General features: G+C 39.4%; 4 protein-coding genes and 1 long non-coding RNA gene across 9 annotated transcripts; 3 read left to right on the forward strand and 2 right to left on the reverse strand.

The window, feature by feature from the left end:
- Positions 1 to 352: 352 nt before the first annotated feature.
- Positions 353 to 10,645, reverse strand: LOC148380757 (rho guanine nucleotide exchange factor 4-like). 2 transcript variants are annotated; one of them, XM_088363674.1, is made up of 13 exons: positions 10,345 to 10,645; positions 9,739 to 10,257; positions 9,530 to 9,659; positions 6,620 to 6,768; positions 2,857 to 3,036; positions 2,563 to 2,766; positions 2,318 to 2,497; positions 2,005 to 2,237; positions 1,779 to 1,908; positions 1,573 to 1,704; positions 1,248 to 1,491; positions 1,104 to 1,181; positions 353 to 1,021 (listed from the first exon to the last, which is right to left on the reverse strand). In XM_088363674.1, exons 1-13 carry the CDS (start codon positions 10,423 to 10,425, stop codon positions 864 to 866), a joined length of 2,418 nt encoding a protein of 805 aa, XP_088219800.1. In that variant the 5' UTR covers positions 10,426 to 10,645; the 3' UTR covers positions 353 to 863. The 2 variants fall into 2 exon arrangements, with proteins under 2 accessions (XP_088219800.1, XP_088219801.1); XM_088363675.1 differs by lacking the exons at positions 9,530 to 9,659; positions 9,739 to 10,257; positions 10,345 to 10,645 and adding an exon at positions 8,479 to 9,246.
- On the forward strand, positions 8,168 to 11,499 carry LOC148380758 (uncharacterized). 3 transcript variants are annotated; one of them, XR_015854649.1, is made up of 6 exons: positions 8,168 to 8,251; positions 8,332 to 8,409; positions 8,465 to 8,871; positions 9,561 to 9,642; positions 9,867 to 9,902; positions 10,028 to 11,499. It is a non-coding gene; the product is annotated as an uncharacterized LOC148380758 (long non-coding RNA). The 3 variants fall into 3 exon arrangements; XR_015854650.1 differs by having other exon boundaries at positions 10,031 to 11,499; XR_015854651.1 differs by having other exon boundaries at positions 8,174 to 8,251; positions 8,319 to 8,409.
- chchd7 (coiled-coil-helix-coiled-coil-helix domain containing 7) lies at positions 11,329 to 12,594 on the reverse strand. Its single transcript, XM_088363679.1, has 4 exons — positions 12,429 to 12,594; positions 12,032 to 12,091; positions 11,856 to 11,954; positions 11,329 to 11,691 (listed from the first exon to the last, which is right to left on the reverse strand). Exons 2-4 carry the CDS (start codon positions 12,083 to 12,085, stop codon positions 11,587 to 11,589), a joined length of 258 nt encoding a protein of 85 aa, XP_088219805.1. The 5' UTR covers positions 12,086 to 12,091; positions 12,429 to 12,594; the 3' UTR covers positions 11,329 to 11,586.
- Positions 12,595 to 12,702: 108 nt separating this feature from the next.
- plag1 (pleiomorphic adenoma gene 1) lies at positions 12,703 to 20,509 on the forward strand. 2 transcript variants are annotated; one of them, XM_088363677.1, is made up of 4 exons: positions 12,703 to 13,052; positions 14,780 to 15,130; positions 15,309 to 16,165; positions 16,270 to 20,509. In XM_088363677.1, the coding sequence occupies exons 2-4, from the start codon at positions 14,883 to 14,885 to the stop codon at positions 16,548 to 16,550; spliced, it is 1,386 nt and encodes a 461-aa protein (XP_088219803.1). In that variant the 5' UTR covers positions 12,703 to 13,052; positions 14,780 to 14,882; the 3' UTR covers positions 16,551 to 20,509. The 2 variants fall into 2 exon arrangements, with proteins under 2 accessions (XP_088219803.1, XP_088219802.1); XM_088363676.1 differs by having other exon boundaries at positions 12,706 to 13,052; positions 15,309 to 20,509.
- A 268-nt stretch (positions 20,510 to 20,777) lies between these two features.
- Positions 20,778 to 22,161, forward strand: mos (MOS proto-oncogene, serine/threonine kinase). Its single transcript, XM_088363612.1, has one exon. The coding sequence runs from the start codon at positions 21,006 to 21,008 to the stop codon at positions 22,020 to 22,022; it is 1,017 nt and encodes a 338-aa protein (XP_088219738.1). The 5' UTR covers positions 20,778 to 21,005; the 3' UTR covers positions 22,023 to 22,161.
- Positions 22,162 to 22,207: the final 46 nt, after the last annotated feature.

A 22,207-nucleotide genomic window follows, 5' to 3' on the forward strand; every position in this document is an offset into this window, starting at 1 on the left:
GAACTTTACTTTCCCACCACTTGTGCATTAACATTTACATCTGTAAAATGAATAAATTAGATGAATATTCAGATGGATCCAGTAAAGCTGTAAGCTGTGTTCACATTAACATTATTAATGTAAATTTAAAAAATCAGTTAAATTCTGCACTAAAATAAAAATCAAGCCATTGTGCAACTCTTCTGCCACCGTCTGGCCATAAATATAATTGAGCTCCTGTTGCCATGACAACAGTCCTCTGTTACCTGGTGATGAAGCAAATCAAACAGTTTAAAGTGATGATGAAAAACAAAAGATTTTGGAATGATTGGCTTTTCAAAAGTGATAAATATGAAGGAGTCAATAATCAGACTTGTGTAACATAATTTTAATTAATTTAATCTCAGCCTTTGTACAACTTCAGTCACTTCACAACATGTACAATATGGTGTACAACGATGTATCACATACGTAGAGAACCACATCGTTGATACGTAGTTTGGTAGCTTACTGGTGGATCACAAAATACCCCGACAAAAAAAAAAAAAATCAACAAAACTGTTGTGCACAGCTTGTCTTAGTCGCACAAAGGAAAATTGTTTGCAAGTTGGAAGGTCACATTAGATTTCTATTACTGAGTACACCTGTTTTGAACTTAAGAGGTCTAACTAAAAATCTGGCACTGTGAACAATTGGCATGACTCAAAAACACATTTCATCGTGGAAATATTGAGCGGAAAAACAGATTTATTGACAAGTAGCAAGGAGCAGCACAGTTAGAAGTTCTAGTACTTATTAGTACCACACTTCGATTTCTATCAGTAAAGTTTTCCCCATTTCCTTCATGATAAATAATTTCCTATACCGTTGTTTGCTTCTACGTATTATTTCTTAAATGGTGTCAGTCTGCTGATATTGTGCCAGAAAGTCGAACCTTTGCGTTTGGGTTCCTCTGAAATGAAGACGTGCTGTTGCGGTAAGGCCGTGGGTAGGGACGGGTGTTTCTGTTTCAGAACTAAGTCGTAGTAGGGTCTGCTCATCACTGAGGAAACAGACAATTTGAGAACATGTATTCGATTAATTATAAACCGATTTCTGAGAGTCGAAAAAATTGAAATTGATACCTTTGGGTTTCCCGGATAGACAGCTTTTGCAGGCATTTAGAATGGCCTGTTTTTTCTGATCATCGGTGAGCGTAAAACCTTTGGAAAAAAAAAAGTTAGGCGATCTTACTTAATATATATTTTTCTTAAAAGACAACATCTGACCTGTTTCCCGGTCGGTCTGGACCCGCCTCCTCTCTTCAGCGAGCGCTCGAAGCCATCGTTGTTTTTGTTCAGGCTTCTTGGCGCAAAGGAGGTGGACCTCATCACCAGATAGTGATTGCAGTTTCAGGGTGTTTTTTACACTGATGTTAAAGTGATTCTCTTTTCCATCCTCAACATCTATCACCTCCATGTAGTCCATATCCAGACGACCTTTATAATATAGCATGTCCCGGCGCAAGAGGTCCTATAATGATAAAAATACATGGTGGTTCTTAAGTAGAAGGTCAACAGCCCAATTTTTTTAAAATTTTTTTTAACAACTGACCTTTTTGCAATATACTAGTTGATGGTCAAACAGGAAAAACATTCTCTGTTGACTCCTGGCATGTGGCAGAGACAGTTTGGTCAACTCTCCAGAGAAGATGAGATCAGAGCTCCTGCTTAACACATCTGCACCCTGCAAATAAAGAAAAGTGTATAAAAAAAAAGGGCCATGCTACTTTAGTTAAATGTGGGAATAAAACCAAATACCTCCCAGCCCTCGATGGAACTCTGCCATCGGGCGATTTTTTCGATATTCTCAAGACGTCGTTTCCTCTCGTTGATGAGCCTGGCTACATTCTTCATTGCGTTTAGGGCAGCCTCCACATCTTTATACTCCCTAATTACGAAACAACAGTTAGTAGTTTATTTATTATTTTACTTCTGACTTTTAAAATAGAACCTAGGCATCTTAATGGCACAGATTTGCAGTCACCTGTGCTGCGGGTTGGTATATTTGAGCAGCTCAGCTAGCTGCAACGGATACTTGCAGATCTTCTGAACCGGTGTGAGCAAGAATCCATCCAGGGAAATATCAATCATCTTCTGGAGTAGTCGACAGGCCTCAAAGAAGAACACGTACTTGCTCGCTTTCATAAGCAAGGAGAGCTGGATGCAGGCGTTGGGATGATTGTTGCAGTACTCGGAGTAGATCTGAAAATGTACTTGCTGCATGCAAGATGGGAGGATGGAGAGTTGGATTTAGCTGAGGAGGTCAGATCATTTGATTTCTCGATGTGTGTTCTTACATGTTCGAGGAAGCAGCAGCCAATCTCACTGAGGTGTGGTTGCTCTTTGTTGTACTTCTTCTCGAGCATCTTGAGGAACTTCCTCTGGAACTTGTAGATGTCTTCCACGTTGCCAAAGATGGTATGAAGCTGCTCTTCGGAGAACATGTCAGTCCTCTTGCGGCACTGTTTGATATAACCCTGCAGGGAAAAAAAATATTTTGTAAAACTCAGCTTAGCCCTGAGGATCATTTTTCTGAGCTGACCTCACAGATGTCTTTAAGGTGCTTGATGTAATCTCGTTCTGTGCTCATGATCTCTTTGATAACATTTGCCCTCATCTGCTCTTTGCCGGGCAATCCAGGCCCCAAGAACATTCCGAGTTCAAGCCATTCTTTGCTTCCGGTGGACTCGTCCACCGATAGGTGAGCTTTGAAATCCTCGGTGGGCTCATCCTGGTTCACACGCAACTAGGGGAGAAGAAGATATTTAAACGTATACGTGAATTCTAGATGTTCAGTTTACAATTTAGTATGGGTGTGGGGGTTTTTTTTGCTCACCCGAACAAAGCAGGCCGGGAACCATCCCTCGTTGTCTACGATCCGACCCCACCACCACTCTTTGTTGGTGGCGTCCACGACTTCGATGACATCACCGGCCTTAAAGCCGAGTTCTTGGTCATCCATGGTGACGTGATCCCAGAGTGCCTCAGCGTACACCACATTGCCATCGCTGATAAGCTGCGGGAAAGCATCACAAAATCGATTAATCGGCCGACTGATTAAAGGTGAATTGTTTCATTTAAAATCTGTATGTTGGTGGAAAAGATGAAATGATTTTAAATTTTTACGGTTATTTTTATAACCTGAATTTTTAATGTAACCTGCTAAAAAAAATAATTACAAGAGAAATAGCTTCAAACTCTTTTTTTATTATTGTTGAAATACATCAAAACAAGTTTGAAATGAATTTAAGATTCCGCTTTGTCATTCACACAAGCACAATGAAGTATCTCACATCTTGAAGAAAAAAAAAAAAAAAAGCACATCGAGTTGTTGAGCCCGAGACAAGTTAGTAAACAACAGTATATTTCCGATAAACATTTTAAATGCTTTGCAGCGGTTCTTTCGAGTGCCTGTTTGCCGTTTCTTGCAGGTCTTGCTTGGTAAATAAGACATTGAGGTTGGTTCAGTGGAATTTCTTTTGAGGTGTGTCAAATAAATTCCAGGACTTGTATCACAAAAGATATATTCATTTTTTTTTTTGCAACCTTCTCTCCCACACTTTCATGCACTCCTGAAAGGATTCTTCGGTGGTCTTGCGCTATTCTGTCTTCATGGTTGTCCATGGCAGCTCCAGTATGGTGGTTTTCTCAGCCAGGAAGTGTCAGATGCTCAAAACATTAACAGGCGCCTTGTTATGATGAAGCAGCTATGAGTTCTTCTCTGAATATAGCAAGCGCTGCAGGATCTCGTTTGTTAACATGCATGCTGGTTAATCGTCTGACCCACATTGAAGAGCAAAACTATGTCCTGGAACTTTTTGAACACACCTTATGTTACCATTATGCTTTGTCACATAAAAAAAAAGGCAAATGGACAGAAATAGGCAGAGAAATTGGTTAGAAGTGTGTAAACATGAACATGTTGGACCACAAGATGGCAGCAAAGCACTTTTTTTTTCTAAAAGAAACTCGGATGACTTCAGAATTCAGTGATGCTTTGAGATGTGAGCGCTTTGGATTTTTTCTGAAAAATTATTCTTTGCTTGACCAGTTTTTATTTATCTGAAGATCGTAATGGTAAAAATCTGAACTACAAGAGCACTTCAAACGCCAGCCACTAGATGGTGCAGTTCTCGTATTAGTTTTCCATGCACGTTATGCGTAGTTTTTTTCCAGTACAACACTGCAATTTTTCTTATGGAAATAATTAATATAATTACAATTATATATTAATCTTAGTTACCATCCATTTCAATGAGCGAAGATAATTTGTAATGCAAGGGTGGTCACAGAACAAATTAAACTCTTATCTCAAGGCACCACTGCAGTTGAATGGCATAAAGATGCCTCAAGATGCAAGCAAAGCACTACTTTTGTCTAAATGGATCCCCTCAACTTGCTACAACATAGTTCCTTGGCACCACGATGCCACAAGATGGTGCCAATGTAATACTTTGCTTTGTAATTGCTTTGGCATGGGTACAAAAACAGCAAGTCGGTGAGTTTTTCAGCAAATAACAGTGAATAGGTTCATTTAAAAAAAAAAAGATGAATTTGGGGGTTTCAACAGTGCACTCAGTACTCCGATTTTAATATAATTCTTCCTCGGCTCTGCTTAGTGTTTCTTGAAGCTGATTATTATGAGACTGAAAACGAAACATTTTTATATTCAAGACCGCATTCTGTTTTTAGCAGCATGGATCAAAACAAATATGAGCCAGTGAAAAGAACGTTACATGTACAGTATAGGCAAGGTCGGCCAAAACAGAGTGTGTGGGTTCATCCCACCTCAAAATAACCAATTGTCATTTTCTTCTGCCGTGTTTCACCATTTTGGACACCCATCTTCCCCGGAAGCTGAGCTTCTCAAAAAGGCAGCCGTCCTTTATCCTGGACACATTCTCGATTTGGTTTGGTGAAACCGGTGAGGTGTGGTCCTTGTTCTACTGGAAAGCCAACAGGAACATGAGCACCACGTTGATGATGATGAGCAGCATCATGATGAAGAAAACCACCACTTTTTGCGTCTCTGGCGGGAGGTTGCAGCGCAGCACTGTGTTGACAAATCCCATCTTCTGCCTGCTCCACCTTCCAGAACCGCTGCCCCGAGCCATCAGTTCTGTGGTGTCCGCCTCCTCCAGCTTCGGGGCTCCACACCTCCTCCGTCTGCTTCCCCTCAGCACCGACCCGCCACACCACACCGGGTCCTCAAGCCCCTCTTGTGCGTCTTTGTCGTCGGTCCGCGACACGTCTCTCCTCTCCCTCTCGGTTCTGGCCGATGGCTCCTCTTCTTCTCCTCCTGCCACTTTGACGACGTTCACTGGAGCCCCGGCCTGCTCGTGGAGGCTTGGCGTGTTGTGAAGCTATTTGTGGTGATGCTACGTATTGACAGCCCCTCCTTTTTTCTCTCTTCTTGCACCGCTTTTCCTTGTGGTCCTCAAAATATCAAGACATAGGGCAGAACAGGATGCTGTATTTTGATGATTTATGCTCATACCTCCTCTCAATGTCCATCATGGAGGTATCGTCTTGTTTTTGGGTCGTATTCCTGGTCCCTTTCCATTGACATAAAAATAATCCAAAATCACAATATAATCGCTTGCCGTCCCCACCCAGCTTGTCGAAAAAAAAAAAAAGGATGCTCTGTGGTCTGGCGGGAGAAGCACTGTCTGAGCCCTCCAGGATCGCCCTTTTTCCTTTTTTGCCTTCCCGTCCTTTCTTTTGCTGTGCACACCCTTGCAGAGCCAGCAGCCAATCAGGATCCAGCGCTCGCAAGCGTACATTGGATACCAGAATGGCTGAGGCTGCGCCTTAGCAACCCCTGAAGAGGAAAGGTGGGAGTGGGGGTGGGTTGTTGGGCAGAGAGGCATATAAATGGAGGATAGTGGAGACGAGAGCTAAACGATGAACTGAATCCCAAAGGAAATCATTTGTGCATGGGCACATTTAAAGTCAATGTAATATGAAAAATGGCTCAGAAAATTGACATCACAGAGATGAATGATTCTAAAAAGAAAATCCTAACTACCTTTTGTAATTATTTTCTGCCAGACAATCCCAATGTCTTTACATGAAACCATTCTGTGCCACCAAATTGCTGAAACGATGTGATCAATCAATATATTCGACTACAAAAAAAAATCTTATGTCAATCAACCTCTACAGAGCTGCATGTGAATGTTATTGTGGTGTAGCGTAAACGGATAACTGCAGCAAAATGAGATTATACAGTTTTGTGAAGAAAAAAAATATAGCTTGATCCTCAGTACGTTTCTTTCTGGAACCTTCTTGAATTTCCACTGATACCAATAGTGTCTATCCTCCTGTGTGCTCAGTTTGGCAAGGTCATATACCCCAAAAAAGTCCGAGGTGTCACAAATTCAAAACAAACATTGACAGCATATATTTCTTAAGGCACATGCAAACTCGCTGAACTTAAAGGCAATGAGAGGAACGTTCATTCCCACAACAGTGCATTTAAACTTTTGATTTTTTTTTAATTCTATAATGACATCTGTGTACTTGGTCTGAATCATTATATGGGAAGAAATATGTGCTTGCTAGTCTGATGAATTTTAAAAGGATTAAAAAAAAAATACCTCATTGACAGCCAGCTGTTCTCCCCCACCTCCTCCCGGGTGTCCAAAACAGTGAGCAGAACTGCAGAATTCTTCATATAACAAGTCTTCCTCACTGCCCAGCTCTTCTCCAGACCTCGATTTGTGGGAGGCGCCATCAGGCAGAGATGCTGCAGAGTAAAATGGGGTAGATGAGATAAAAGCAAAAAAAAAAAGCCAAGTTATGTGTGAAGCATCCCAAAACCTCTTGACCTGCAGAGAACAGGTGCAATATATATTCTGATATGGATGGAGGCCTTGATAATTCAAATAAGAAAGCAGATCTAATTTTTGCACAGCTATTATTGTGTTTTATCACGGCATAATATGAAACGCCTGGGCTTGGCTTACTGATCAAAGGAACTAAAAATACTCCTGCTGTCACACCTTATCATTGCCATCTCCAACAAATGCCTGAAAATGCGTGGACATTGTGGGACTGATGAAAATAATACAAATTTCTCGTATGTTGATTAGCTTTAGGTAAGTCAATAAATTTGTTGATCAATTATAACAAAAAATGTATGACCTCCTGCCCCAACAAGTTCAAATGCTTCTTGCATTTTAAGAGCAATCACTTTTTTTTTTCCACACACTAGGCTCGACTTGTGCAAGTAGGGGCAAGTAAGCGATGCGGAAGAAAAAACGACCAAACGCCGGCGGGAAACACTCACAGACCAAAATGATCTGTATGAAATGGAAACATTTCTTTGCAGTACACATGCAACAATTGCAAAAAACATTGTGCATTGACTCGAAAAGTATTTAGGTGCTCTATATTCTTTCATGTATAAAGTATGAGTCATAATAGTCTTTTTTATTTTAGAGTTAGGGTTCCTATTTTTGTATTTTTTGTTTGTCATGACAGCTCTATTTGTTTATCTTGATTGTGCAGGAGCCAAATGGGTAGTTGGAGAATTTGTGCGGTTAAAAAGTAGAAGTAATTTTACGATCTAGTTCCCCAAAACAAACTTAGCAGTATGCCATTTTAGGGAACGTAAAAATTGGTTCGTCTTTTGGCTCGCCATTTTAATGTCCAATGCTGAAAAGAAATATATTTTTGCAAATTCGAGGCCTGTGTCAGTAAATTCAGTCGAGGTGAAGTCATCCAGGATGAATGGCTTTTTTACAATGACCTATATCCTAGAGAGCCCTGTGCCTTCTTCTTTTTTTCTGATTGATGCTTTTAGACATGCTACCCTTGCATCACTTAGTCTTTCTTTTTTTTTTTTACACAGAAGTTGCTTTCATGAATGCAAAGTGTTTTTTGCAATGACAATTTGTAGGTATGGAGCCAGCAACACTCCTTATATATATTTTAAATATTCAGCTTTAGGGTAGTTTTTATTCACCTGGAATAAGGCCTCAAAGTGGAAATAATAATAAATCAAATCACAATCAATAGTACCATAAAACCTTCAGAACAGATGTCTGAAAAAGTCCAACTGTTCTTTAATACATCTAAATGTGAGTAAATGTGAGTTTTCCAATGTTACATATATATATCCTTGATGTTTTTTTCTAATTGCAGGAGAATCTGGAATGATAAACATCACTTCACTATCTGTACTAACGTTAACTTATCGGACAACATCAATCTATGAGTGTACACAGGTAAATTGACCTATGACCTCTACTACTCGATGCTATTTTACATGAGATTCACTTTGAAATTCCAAAGTGTGACCCAACAGGAACACTAAGAAGGCACAAACTTCACGTCAACCTGTTGCTACATGCCAGTCATTCCGACATTCTGATGCCTATGTTGGGTAAGCGAGATGAACATAAATTGAAGTTTCAGATCTTGATATGCAATTGAAATAGAAAGGTGCATTTACCTGTGGTGGAGTGGAGACTCTCCAAGCTCCAGTACCGAGACAGGACACCCCTCAAAGTGCCGCTCAGGCTCCCTTCAAATCCCCTGATACATCCACCAACCCCAAGACCAGCGTCCACCATGCTGTCCATAATTCCGCTTGTCAGTGATGCTCCATGACATTCGGACCCAGGCGACTCCCCTGAGCTGCCGCTGCTACCACAACTGTCCTTGGGCAGGGGTGCACTCCCTTCTGACGTTTGATGGGTCCGCATTTTGATGCGGACACAAACAACAAGGGAGGGAATTGTAGTGAGCAATGCAAAAAAAGGAAGCACAGCGGCTGAAAAAAATGGTTTATTCGGCCACCATGGAGACTGCTCGAAGACGAAAGACTAGGCTTGCACTCGCTGAGGTAAGCTTCAGCTGTCGGCTTGATTATTTCTACTCCCATGCACATAACATGAGTTACACCAAGCCATCCTTGCTTTCATTCCGCTCTCCGCCCCTGTTTGTGTGTCCCTCTCCACCCTATTTGCACACTGCCCCCTCTCTCTCTCTGTCGCTCTCTCTCTCTCTCGCTTCTCCTACTCTCGCTCCCCTCTCTCGTTCTCTCATTCTACAGCGTAGCATGACATCACCGGGGTATTCACAGGGGGTTTCTGAGGCTCGATTATGTCAATGGCTGGCAATTGCATGTGCAGACATAAAAACATCAGCGCCAATGGCGGCTGGTGCAGACAGGCGCACACGCATGTGTGTGTGTGCACGTGTGTGTGTGTGTGCGTGTGTGTGTGTGTGTGTGTGTATATATATAGAGAGAGAGAGATATAGATATATAGATATAGATAGATATAGGTATATATATATATATATATATAGATAGAGGTATAGATAGATATAGATAGATATAGATATATAGATAGAGAAATAGAGAGATAGAGATAGAGAAATATAGAAATATATAGATATAGAAATATATAGATATATATATAGAGAGAGAGAGATATATATAGATATATATAATTATATTTAAATTATTATTATTATTATTTTAATATACAGACACTTACAATAGTTTGAAATGTTTTTTCTCCAACCCAGACAATCCAGACCGACCGGGGTGCTCTGTGAGAAACAGTGATCCTTGAGGGATAACCGTCCAAACGCCTTATTGGGTCCAGTGGTAACTCTGGTTTTAATCTGTCGGAATACGAAAAATATTTATTCATGATCAATACTGTAGTACCCAGTCTTTGGGAGTGTCAAGCATGATAGTTACCTTTGAATTAAAGGTTGCAGGTTTGTTTGCATTTTGTACATGCAAACAATTATGCTCCATTGTTTCACTGACTTGATTGGTACTTGATTGCTGTTGGTGTTTTGGTAATTTGGGATTCTCCGCTGTAGGATAACCTTGGTTGTCTCTGGTGCTGAACCTTAAAGGTATACAATTGCCTGACTTTTCCCGACCAACCTTGTGGTTTTTTGCTACACACATGGCAAACACCTTTCTCTGGTTGTGCTGAAGCGATAGTGATTTTATTCTTCTGGTTTTATTCTGAACTAAGCAGGTGTCAGAAAGTGCAGGAGGCTGAACCTTGAGGTCTTCAAGTCCCACCAGGGCACCGAGAGAATCCTCCAACTCCGAATCCAAAACCGGGTGGGTCTCCCTCGATTTGCTACGGTATTCATAACTTCCTTCTATCGTCTTCTGGCTCAGTTTGAAGGCATTTTCACCTAAGCCACAATCTTCTATTCCATTAGATAACTGAGTGGGGTCTTCAAGAGATTGTTTAGGCTGAGGAAGGGAAAAAAACGAGTGATATTACCCCACAATTTGAGCATCATCCTAAAATATTCACAATTCAAAAAATAGTATACTTACTTTTCTGTGTATCAATGTGCAGGCTGTATCCAGCACCAAAATAACAAAGTGAGTAGAAAACCAGCTTAGCACTGCTCCCATGGTGTATCTCACACTGAATGCCGACACATAACTAAGTCTCAGTCTCGATCCATGCTTGCGGCATTCTTTGTTCCTCCATTGGTCCCATTTGATAAAATCTCAAAATGTTAAATTAATAATCATTTTCTTTCTTCATCAGCAGTATAGAGATTCTAACTCACAGGGAAAAAAGAAACGGTGTCCCATCATGGTAATTCTGTGATCCTCCTACAGTGGCTTAATCCACCCTGAAAAGGCATGTACACTGTGATCTCTAGGATAATAAGGACAGACACTAAGATGCCTGGCTATAAATACAGAGCTGTAAAGTCAAGGAGGGCATTACGGACCAGTTTATTGAAGAAAACGACCGGTGCACGATAAAATGTTTGTAATGCATCTACGTTTCCTTGTGGCCTGACAACTGTAAATTATAGGTGACAATAGGGAAGCAAAGAAGTAATTTCTTCATTAGGACATTATTTGATAGATATTTAAAATAGAACTTTATTTTTTACCTTGGTGGTTTTTGTCTTAATTCATATACAGTAAATCTCTGTATATGTTAATAGGAGCCTATACACGATTTGCTGAAAACCTCACTCTTGGCGCCGCCTTGTGGTGTGTTGGTGCCAACGACACAATTAGAAGTGAATTGAAGAGCTCCAGCACCCTTTGCCATAATCTGCCTATATTATATTAACTGGTATTGGGAGAGAAAATTAAAATAGACCAGAATCTAATGAGCAATTTTCTTGCTTTAACTTTCAATCTATTTAGAGCCTACTCAGTCAGCAATTTTAAAGTAGATTTAGAACTAACTGACAAAGTCCTTACTGGTCAATAAAGACACTGAACAAATACTTTGTAGTACTGTAAGTGAATTTTGTGCAGTTCCCAGTATTGATTTGTTTGACCTCAAGCTTCAAGCATTTTCTTTTATTTTACAACACAACAACTCAGATCTTTGATCGAGAAAGTTTACTGGATGTACATTCATTTTTACAAAAAGAAAAATGCTTAGATATAACTAATTACAACAACATGACATTGTTTCCAAAAAATTGCTCTCATGGTTTTTGTCTTCACAAGACGTCTCAGAATCGACGAAGCGTGCAGTGTTTCAGCAACAGCAGAAGGTACGCCAAACCGCTGGTGTCTCTGTATAAACTTCATGGCTCCTCAATATGGCTTCCCTCCAATGCCAGAGAGAATCTCCTGCCTTTCTGTAGCAGTGGGCATGTCAGGCTTTACACCTTCACTCCTCCTGTGCAACATTATGTTGTGCTGAGGAGGAAGAAAGACAAGAATGAGCAAAAACATTGCTAAATATAACACCCCTGGTACTATACACTGTATATATTTTCTTATTCCCACATTTTATGTATGGTGCAGTAATTTCCTGCATATTCCGTCCCCACAAATTTAAAGGTAAATGCATATTTATATACCCAATATTTCCTGCAGTTCTTGTATTTCTGAAAGTAGAATGTGCACATTTCCTTATTATAGTTAGAAGTATCCATACACTTCTGCGAGGCATCGCCTTCCTATGAAAAAAAAACATACGAAATTGATCAAACGGTACAACAAAATAAGATCCATATTGCTAAGGATAAGGTCTTACGTCAATGCAAGGATTTATGTCTTCATTCCTGAATTTTCTGGCATTTTTAGCCATTTGTATCTGTGTAGACAAAAAAAATACGTTGTTACACTTCCAGTGCGATTTCAATTCATTCCAATGGTGACCTTTGACTCATTATATTAAAAAATGTGCAGTAATTGAGAAAGCTTAAGTATAGTGACCAATAACGTCAACATTTACATACAATACGTCATTATAAAGTGCGAAATGTTTAAAATAAGAAATGCATGTCTAATGTGAATTAAGTAGCAGAAGTATACTCATTGAATGTGCATTAAATAGATTTTATTTGGTTACGTATTGCAAAGCTTTGACCTCTGCTTCCTCGTGTAGTTCTTGGATAACGTCAGGAAGAAATGCAATGCCTTCAACTTACCCGTGGAGAATCTGGAGAAGTGTCTTCAAGGGGTGACTTTAATAAGGCATATATTTAATAAATTAGATCCCAATATCCATAGTTAGTGTTATTATTTTCATGCCAACTGAGCGACTGTGTGTTGCAGCAGGAACAAAACAGTAACGCGTGATTGATAGCAATGTCTACCAATAGGAGCTCTTGAATGTAAAACTGGCAGCAGTGACAGCCAATAGGATCTCATGAATGTCGTCCTTACAGACTGGCAACCTAACGACCCTATGAGTTTCTTGGCAGGCGTGTACATTCTCCTAACATATTAGCTTCAATGGAGACGCGTTTAAAACGCCTGCCGTCTGATATTAGAAGTCTTCTAAATATGTTTTTCCAAAAGACGTCTTCAAGTGAGACCAAAGTGAAAGTGTCAGCGACTTATTCAACATAGTGCAACCTTAAATGGGCGTGACTTAGATCCAAGTGCGGTTGCATTGCAGCGCACATACAATGGCTGCTCGAAAGATAGGAAAGCAAACAAATTTCAGGCCCGCCGCGTCTGGCAAAAATATGAGAAAAAAATTATTAAAAATTCGGAAAATAGTTGAAAGTCAAGAAAAACACAGCAAAAGGGATGTTGAAGCGACTAGGGTAAGTTTCATGTAAATTAAGCATACCGTTACTCATTTCTTGAATTAAAATATCGGGGTTATTCAAATTATGAGAGACGGGTGAGCTCGGAAAAAAAGTTTGTGTTAATCTCTGCCCACTTTGTGACCACAGAGAAGAACCCGGCATGGCTTCTGTATAAACACCTTTTAACAAATTATGTCCAAGACAGCGTTACCGCGCACCTCTATGAACTCTAATGACTATTAAAAAAAAATAAGAGTGCAGTAGTTAAGGAGTTGATAAAAGTTGATCGCAGCCTACTGACGGTATTCAATGTTAATGGATAATAATAATAATGAAACATCGGTTCATGACAAAAACAATAAAGTCTTATTTTCTGGTGTTTCCTGGTGGCTGCGGTGAATAGTGTTCACGCTACGGATTCAGTTGAGCTTGTCAATCGATCATCATCGATGCAAACCATCTGTTCTCCGCTCTTTACAAACATCTTCATCGGCTTGATGTCATTTTCTACCGCAATCACAATATTTACAGCCAGTTCGGGTAACTGACGTTGGTTCAAAGCCAGTTAAGATAAGACTCTGCTCGATAATAAATTGAAGTAGCGGTGGTAGATAGGTTGGCAAAGTAACTCGAAAGGCTTTTGCTGACTTGTACGTGCAGCATGTGTCCCTGTTTGTCACTGACAGCATCCAGCAAAAGTCAACTTGTAGCGATTTTGTTCCTTTCTTTCGTTTTCTTTCTTTCTTTTTTTTAAGCAGTGTTGCAAATGACAGTGAAAACAACTTGGCATGCGAGCTGGCGAAACATTTCCAAGCAACTCCGAGCACGTGGGCACCCGTATATCATTGCATTCAATATGTTAGATTGTTTTTTGGTGATAATGTTTGCAGCTTGCTTTGAGAAAGCTTATTTGTTGTTGATTTGATAATGATACTGCACTTGTTATTCAAAATGATTTGAGCAGGCGTGCTAAACGTTGTCAGGTTTGCCATCAGTGCATAAATTGAAAATGCACATATTAAAAAAAAAATCCAGTTATTAAAAAATTGAATGCAGATTTAGGTCAAAGTGAAATACAACTGAATTATGATGGTAATTATTCTTTTGCGTACCATCACCAGTGGCACTGCACCACACTTTTAAAATCCCTGGTCTGTACTGCACAGTATTTGCTTTTATCATTAAAATTTTAACAGCACAGTGACAAGAGTCAATATAAAAATATTAGTTTTAGAAGTCCCACAAGCTTAAAACACAGTTTAAACTTCAAAACATTCTCTTTTAAGTATTAGTACCTTTTAAGTGCCTCTATTAATGTCCAGAAATGGGAAATTGCTGTATAACATCACTTTAAGAAAGCAAAAGATGACAATAGCTTCTCCAAATAAGAGGAAAAGCTTGTTTGCTTCCAGCTGTTTATTTATCGCTGCTAGTTTGTTTGCTGTAAAACCAAAACTAATAAACACTATATTTAAACACCCAAATTTTCAACTAAACCATATAATTTCCTTTAACAAAAGTCTGCTTGGTTAACGTTAACATGGAAAATAAAACACCATAAACTACGATTTATCCTTATTTATTCTGAATTACATGTATATAAAAAGTCACCCAAAGTAGTATTACACCATATAATTTATAATAAATAAAAACTAATGTCATCTTGTTACATTTATGTCTGTACAACTGATACTTTATGGCAACAGTTTGACATAATGACATTTATTCTCTATCTACCTCAGGCTCGCGCCCCCGGACGATGTTGAAAAACTGGATAAGGTACTTGCATCAGCACAATTTGGGAAGTGCACCTCTATCCATGTAAGTGGTCTGCCTTAAGGTGCCATGGCCACAGGAACCCAGGGCCACCTTGACCAAGGTGTGGAGCAAGCAAAGCTTGCACCACCCATGGGGAGGCGCAAAAGAGCAGAGGGAAAGCAAAAAAGGAATTTCCCTTGCCAAGACTGCCAGAAAGCTTTCAACAGTTTGGAGAAGTTGAAGGTGCACTCTTATTCTCACACCGGTGAGAGACCCTACTGCTGCTCCCAGCCTGGATGCACCAAGGCTTTTGTCTCTAAATACAAGTTGCTGAGGTACGCAAAAGAAGCTTTATGTTGTAATATTGTGTCATATTCCGGAAGGTGATTAATGATTGCTGACTTGAACTAAAAAAAAAAATAGTTTGATGTCGGAAATGAAACCAAAACACTTAATTTCTTCAATTTTTGTTATCAGTACCGAGAGCTCATAGATGGTGTCTCTTTCCCAAAGGCATATGGCAACTCACTCACCAGAAAAGACCCACAAGTGTTCATACTGTGAAAAAATGTTTCACCGCAAGGACCACCTAAAGAACCATCTACACATCCATGACCCATTTAAGGAGGCGTTTGCATGTCAGGAGTGCGGTAAGAGCTACAACACCAAGTTGGGCTTCAAGCGCCATGTTGCCCTTCACGCTGCCAATAACGGAGATCTCACCTGCCAAGTGTGCCTGCAGCCGTTCCCTAGTACCGGAGTGCTTCTGGAACATCTCAAAAGTCATGCTGGCAAGTCTTCTGGTGGGACCAAAGAGAAAAAGCATCACTGCGAGCATTGCGAGCGGCAGTTTTACACCCGTAAAGATGTCCGGCGTCACATGGTGGTCCACACGGGACGTAAGGATTTCCTTTGTCAATACTGTGCCCAGCGCTTTGGTAGGAAGGACCACCTGACACGGCATGTTAAGAAGAGTCACCCTCAGGAGCTGCTGAGGGTGAAAACTGAGCCCACGGATTTGCTGGAGCCTGTTGTCTATGACTTGGTGCCAGGGGGAATTAAGGGAGAACTCGCAGACACGCTGACAACAATGCCGCATCAGCACAACTTCTACACCGGCCCCATCCTGGACTCGGAGCCTCTCCCCAACCCCGCACACCTGCGCTCTTTAAAATACCCATTGGGCTCCAACATTACCTCATACGCTGTCTCCTCACAGGAACGGGAGCAGAATCTAAAGGGAGAACTGGAGAGCTATCTATTGGAGCTACAGAGTGGCTTTCCCTCCTCGTCGTCTGCGGCGCAAGATCCGCAACTCCCCATCTGCAAACTTGAGACGGGAGATCATGTGGATATGCTGGAAGAATCAAGTGAGGAAAGATCCTTGTCCAAAATTGCCACATCGGTGGCAACAGCTGCTTTGGCAAGCGACTCACTCGCATCCTCCTCGTCCTCCCTGATGGATTTCTCGCAGCTTTTCAATTTTTTACCGCTACACGGACCCCTCTACAATCATACAGGGGGCGGCGAGGGGCAGCATACACTGAACGAAGAGAACGTACATCTCCACCTGCCCCCCGAGCCTTCCCAAGTCCCAGAGGCTGCACAGAGTCCACTTCAGAGCCAAGCTTCTTTTATTTGCAACTTGAGCGCACCCACAACGTTGCCCCGCTTTCATCAGGCTTTTCAGTGATCCCGGAAGGTTTGTGCTTGACACACACACATTACACACATTATCACGTATTGATCGACTAAGATAGGTGACAATCTGCACTGTTCAGAGATCATATTAATTTGACATCACTTTGATGACACTGTTCTCAAAATTGTGCTTGCTTGAAGATGTTTATTCATCACTCCCAGAAGGGAATTAACTGTAAAAAAGGATTGAGCATGTAAACCATAGAAGAAATTGCAAAAAAAAAAGTCTGCAATATTGTGGGAGAGTACAGTTTAACTGCAATATTGACTGTAGTTGCAAAGGAAAATATTTACAAGTTATTTACAAAAATGTGTCTCTGAGAGGAAAAACACTGCTGGTTTTTTATGCAATCAGTTGGAGAATTATCCAAACTGGTTTTTGCCATCATTAGCAAAGCTGGGTCAAGAGTGCTACAATGCTTAATTGAAATTTTGCGGGGCCGCTCTGCCGTGAAATTCAGTCTGATTGCATGAATTTTCAAACACAACCAACAACAGTACACTGAAACTCTGGAATTTGCCCTTTTGGGATGTGGATATTTTTCAAAAATATATACATGAATAATTGCTATGTCTTTATTAATCCCTCGCTAACGTTCTTTGGTTGTATAAAAACTAGGCATTTTGTATGCATCTTTTTTTTTTGCTCGCTTGCTAGCTTTTATATTTGACTTCAAAATGACAGATTTTGAAATGACCTGACTGTCACATTCACTTAACACATCATTTACTAAAAGCAGCTGCTGACCATTTTACTTGATAAATATAATCCATTCATGAGATCTGCTTTTATCCGTATCAGTCCAGTGTGCCTAATTCTGATATTATTATCATACAAGAATAAATCTAGGGCAACTTTCATGTGGAGGCCTATGTCCGCCGAAAGAGTGGAAAGTAAACTAGAGAGATGGAAAGGTTAAAAATTGGAGTAGTAAATAGTAACATAATGAATTTCATATTATTAAGGACGAGGTAATAGGAACTACTGAGTATTGGTTTTAGTATTACAGTTATACATCTTAATTTGCTTTGTAATATTTTTATTTCATACTTTGGCAATTCAAAGTGTCACAGTGTCAAAATTCCACTTATGCATTTTTTTAATGTGGCAGAGTTAACAGCATTCGTTTCTGTGGTGTTTCAGAATTCAATTTCAGAAACAAAAATCTTACTAAAAACTTTAAATGCTCACAGCTCCCCAAAAGCACTTAAAACAAGACAAACAAAAGTCTGGATTTGTAACAGCTCATCAATGGGATAATCTTTTTTTAAAATTCATCTCTAGAAACTAAATAAACATTAAAATATTAACATAATAAGCCGACATCTTTGAATTTAAAATTATGAAGCAGTTTTGCTTTCAAAAAGATTTTTTTACGTTGCCTTTAATTATCAGGACTTGTTACAAAATTGCAATAAAAAGAGAAAATAATATTTGATTTGCCACACTTCATTAAAACAAATTAAATAATGTTCAGTAGCTCTTAGTGTGTTGCCAGATCTGCCTTTGCTGTCATTTGAAAACAAAATGGACAAAATTAAATTTACGTATCTGTCATGGATGCCTCAGAATTGTAACTGTAAATGTAACTGGCTTCCAACTGGATAAAATATGTCCAGTATATCACCCGCACTTTGTAAACATATACTTTTGATAAAAAGAAAGTATGTGAAAAAAATTGACTTCATAGTTGAATGATGCCATCATATAGTAAATGAAATTAAAGCTAAAAGGTTTTGCACTCATTGTACATGGAATAGTTGCAAAGTAGTTAGAACAAGCACCCACAGAATGTGTAATTATAAAATATTTTTTTATATTGGAAATGTAGGTTTTTGTTTTCGCATCATTGTGCATACTAAATTTAGCACTGTCACAATGTGTAAATATATTTTTGTAACCACCAAGACCTCTCGTTCAGTGCATCCACACATTACATGACTATTTTTTACTCAAAGTAACTTAGGCCAACTTTAAAGATGTTGATCAGGAGACTAAAATTTCAAGATACATTTAAAAAAAAGTGAAATATGATGTATTTTAAAACATGACGAAATTAATTTGTAAATGCAGATGGCAATGATGTAATGTTTTCATTTTATTCTTTGGACTGCAAAAAAGAAAAAAGATTTCTTCTTGTACTACCAGCAAATATCATTTCTACATGAAATGCTTGACTCACAATTAACAGTGTTATCATTTGCCGTACCTCACAAGCATCTCGTTTTTCATGCTTCAATGCTTCAGTGATTTACTTTTAAGTTGTCTTTTTTGTATCCATTTCCTTCCTCAATTCTTGGATTTGGTGAGATGCACGTTTTCGAATGCCGAGTTGAATTTGGTTTGTTTTAAAGCATTTGCAAACTATAGTAATAAGCTTTGTGGTTTTGAAAGAAATGTTACCAAGCTGCTTATTCCCCCCCAAAAATTCATTTTCTCCAGTTCAGTTTGTTCGGAACTTTTGTCATGAATGTAAATATCACATTTAGAACAATAACATGTAAATAGAGCATAAGATATTTTACAGGTACATTTTGACAGTGTTTTTTTTTTCTCTTTCAAAGTATAATTTTTGCTTTACTTGCACATGTTATGTATGTGTGTGTGTATGTTGAGGGGTCGGAAATTAAACCTTAAATAGATTTATTTTTCTGCCAAGGTTGGATCGCAGTGTGACAAAAGTTGTGTATAGTTTTTTTCTGCCTAAAAGCTGCTATAGGAGAAGATTACCAAACAGCATTTGGAGGTGGCAGGGATGAAAGATTTAATTGCTGAGGGTGGGGAAAAAAAGCACACTTGAAAAAAAATAAAAAATAAAAAGAAGTACATGTGGATAAAATCCTTAGACAACGTGCTACCGCAGTCAAGTGTGGAAAAATACCCTCAACCTTTCATTCCAAACTTCTTTGAACGCTTCGGTGGTACCAGCAAAACATTTTGAATGTGTATGGAAAAAACACTGCAATATTGCAATATATTTTTCTATTGGATCAAGCTGCTAACATACTTCTAAAGCTCCTTAAGGTGCTACAGACCTCTTTTATAGTTTTAGAATGTATTGTTTGTTTTAAAAGTAGTCATTTTAGCAGAGCAGCTGGCATGTGCACGACTAGTTGTACGATATATCTCCATATAGTTTTACTCTACTGTGACGCGTTAGTCTTTGTTTTTACAAATTGTATCTTGCAATCATCCCTGCATATTTACTCTGAATGTTTTTTTTTTTTAAATATTGGGAAGTCTTGTCATTGGGAGAGCAATTGCAAAAGTGAAGGTTTTTTGTGTTGGGGTGGGCGATATATGTGACAACATTCAAAAGGAGATGAAATCTATTCAATGAATGCATTCCAGCCATGTTAGTATTTTTTTGTATTCTATAATAAGGTCATAGAAGCGATGGGATTGGGTAAAATATGATAATTCTGACTATTGAACTAAGAATCTATTTTACAAACTACTGTTATATTTTTATACATATAGGCAATGTATTTATATACTGTACATGTATACGATGTATATTGATACAGTATATATGTTGCTATATACTGTATATGTATTCATATATATGTATGTGTATGTATATAAACCTGTGTGTAGTATATATGTATAATTTATGTGTATAAGTATGTGCATTTGTGTACTGCGTATGTACGCAATGTATACATGTGTATATATGTAGGTATGTATGTGCAAATATACACACATACTGTACTCAGTATGCATAGCTACACTCATGTATGCATATGAACCCACCTATATTTGCATAATCGTGTACATGTATGTGTGTATATATCAAAAAAATATATATTTAGATATGTTTGTAGTCCTTGTAAAATAGATGTTTGGGTTTTTTAAAACACTGACATAATCCAAAGAGGCAGTTTATTTATTGTTTTGCATAATAACCTGATTTTTATTTACATACCTTGCTGCTATTAAAAAGGGGTGACATTGTCAACTCCAGTGTTTCCATGCGATGTATTGAAAGTTGAATAAACATAAGAACATTTTATGTTCTGTGTGGGTTTTTGTTATGTCACACTCAACATGGCGGTGACTTTGACGTACTGGTCTACGCCTCAACGTAACCCATACGTAATAGCTATATGGCTATGAAGAGACATAGAGACTTTTTTTTTTAACTTTAGTGATTTTACGGCAGAAATGTGTACATAATAAATTAGATCCATCCCCAAAGCCGCCAATACAAATGAAACAGTTAATTTAAAAAAAAAAATGACCAAAATAGGAAATGTTTATAAATGAGGACGGTGACCTATAAATGACGTCATAAACATGCGCCATTAGTAAAACAGCAGCATACCCCGATAGTGCGTAATGTGAACTTTTCATTTCGTAGAATGGCATTCATGCAAGTTCTGATGAACTTAAATTGAAAGCGGTGATTCCTTAATTGATCTTGTGAAGAAGGTGTCAAAATGCAAGACAAGGGTGACTGATAGAAGCCGTTTTTGTGAAGGTAAATCCGGGGGTTGTTCTCTTCAATCATGCCTTCTCCAGTCCCCCCCACTCGCGTGCTCCCCAAAGACATTTTCCCTTCTGTGGACATTGGGACTTGTAGCAGCCCTTTAGCCAAAGCTTCCCTCGGCTCCACTTTACAGGTCCCAGTCCAGCGACTCCAAGGCAAAGTTACCAGCCGCCTGTGGTCCTCTATCATCTACTGGAAGGAGCTGCACTGTGTCCAGGCTATCGGTTCCGGGGGCTTCGGCTCTGTCTACAAGGCGAAATACCTCGGGGCGACCGTAGCTTTAAAAAAAGTTAAGAAATGCTCTAAAAACAAACTGGCTTCTCGCCAAAGTTTTTGGGCGGAACTGAATGCCGCGCACCTTCGTCATCCTAACATCGTGCGGGTCATCGCGGCCACCACCTGCATACCGACCGACTTTGGAGACGAAAGCAGCATCGGAACGATCATAATGGAATATGTCGGAAGCAGGAATCTCCAGCAGGTTATTTACGGCTGTGTGGAGGAGACTTTGGAGCCGGACAAGTGGCTCCTTTACTCTTTGGATATCACGCGTGGTTTACAGTTCCTTCACTCTCATCTGATCGTTCACCTGGACATAAAACCGGCCAACGTGTTGGTGTCTCGTGAGGGCGTGTGCAAGATCGCAGACTTTGGCTGCTCAGTTCAAATGGATACCAAACGTAAAGCTTCAGATGCCGTTCCATGGATTCACACTGGTGGCACGTACACGCATACAGCACCGGAATTGCTCAAGGGTGAAGGCATCTCTGCAAAATCGGATATATTCTCCTTTGGCATCACCATGTGGCAGCTGATGACACGAGAGCAGCCCTACATGGGAGACAGACAGCATGTCCTCTACGCAGTGGTTGCTCACAACCTTCGACCAAAGGTTGAGGAGCAAGCTGTGTTCCAGTCAGAGCATGGGAGGCTCTGCAAGACTTTGCTAAGCAGATGTTGGGCTGCAGAACCCCTGAGAAGATTCAGCGCCCAAGAGCTGATAACACAACTGGAAAATCTCCATGCAAAATTGTGACTTGTGAAGATTTTAGAAACATTTTAGTATCCATGTATATTTTAAACCAATGTCTTAAACTTTAAATGTTTTGTGAGTGTATTTTATGTGTGACAAGATTGTAATGATGTGCTTTAATTAAAATGGTTTCACAATATTACCCTTTTGTATCAAGCCTTTGACTTTAAGCTTTCTCAATCATTTAT

The sequence above is a fragment of the Syngnathus floridae genome, chromosome 20, assembly GCF_059516105.1.
Source record: "Syngnathus floridae isolate MCC-2025c chromosome 20, RoL_Sflo_1.0, whole genome shotgun sequence".
In the NCBI taxonomy this organism is placed as follows: domain Eukaryota; kingdom Metazoa; phylum Chordata; class Actinopteri; order Syngnathiformes; family Syngnathidae; genus Syngnathus; species Syngnathus floridae.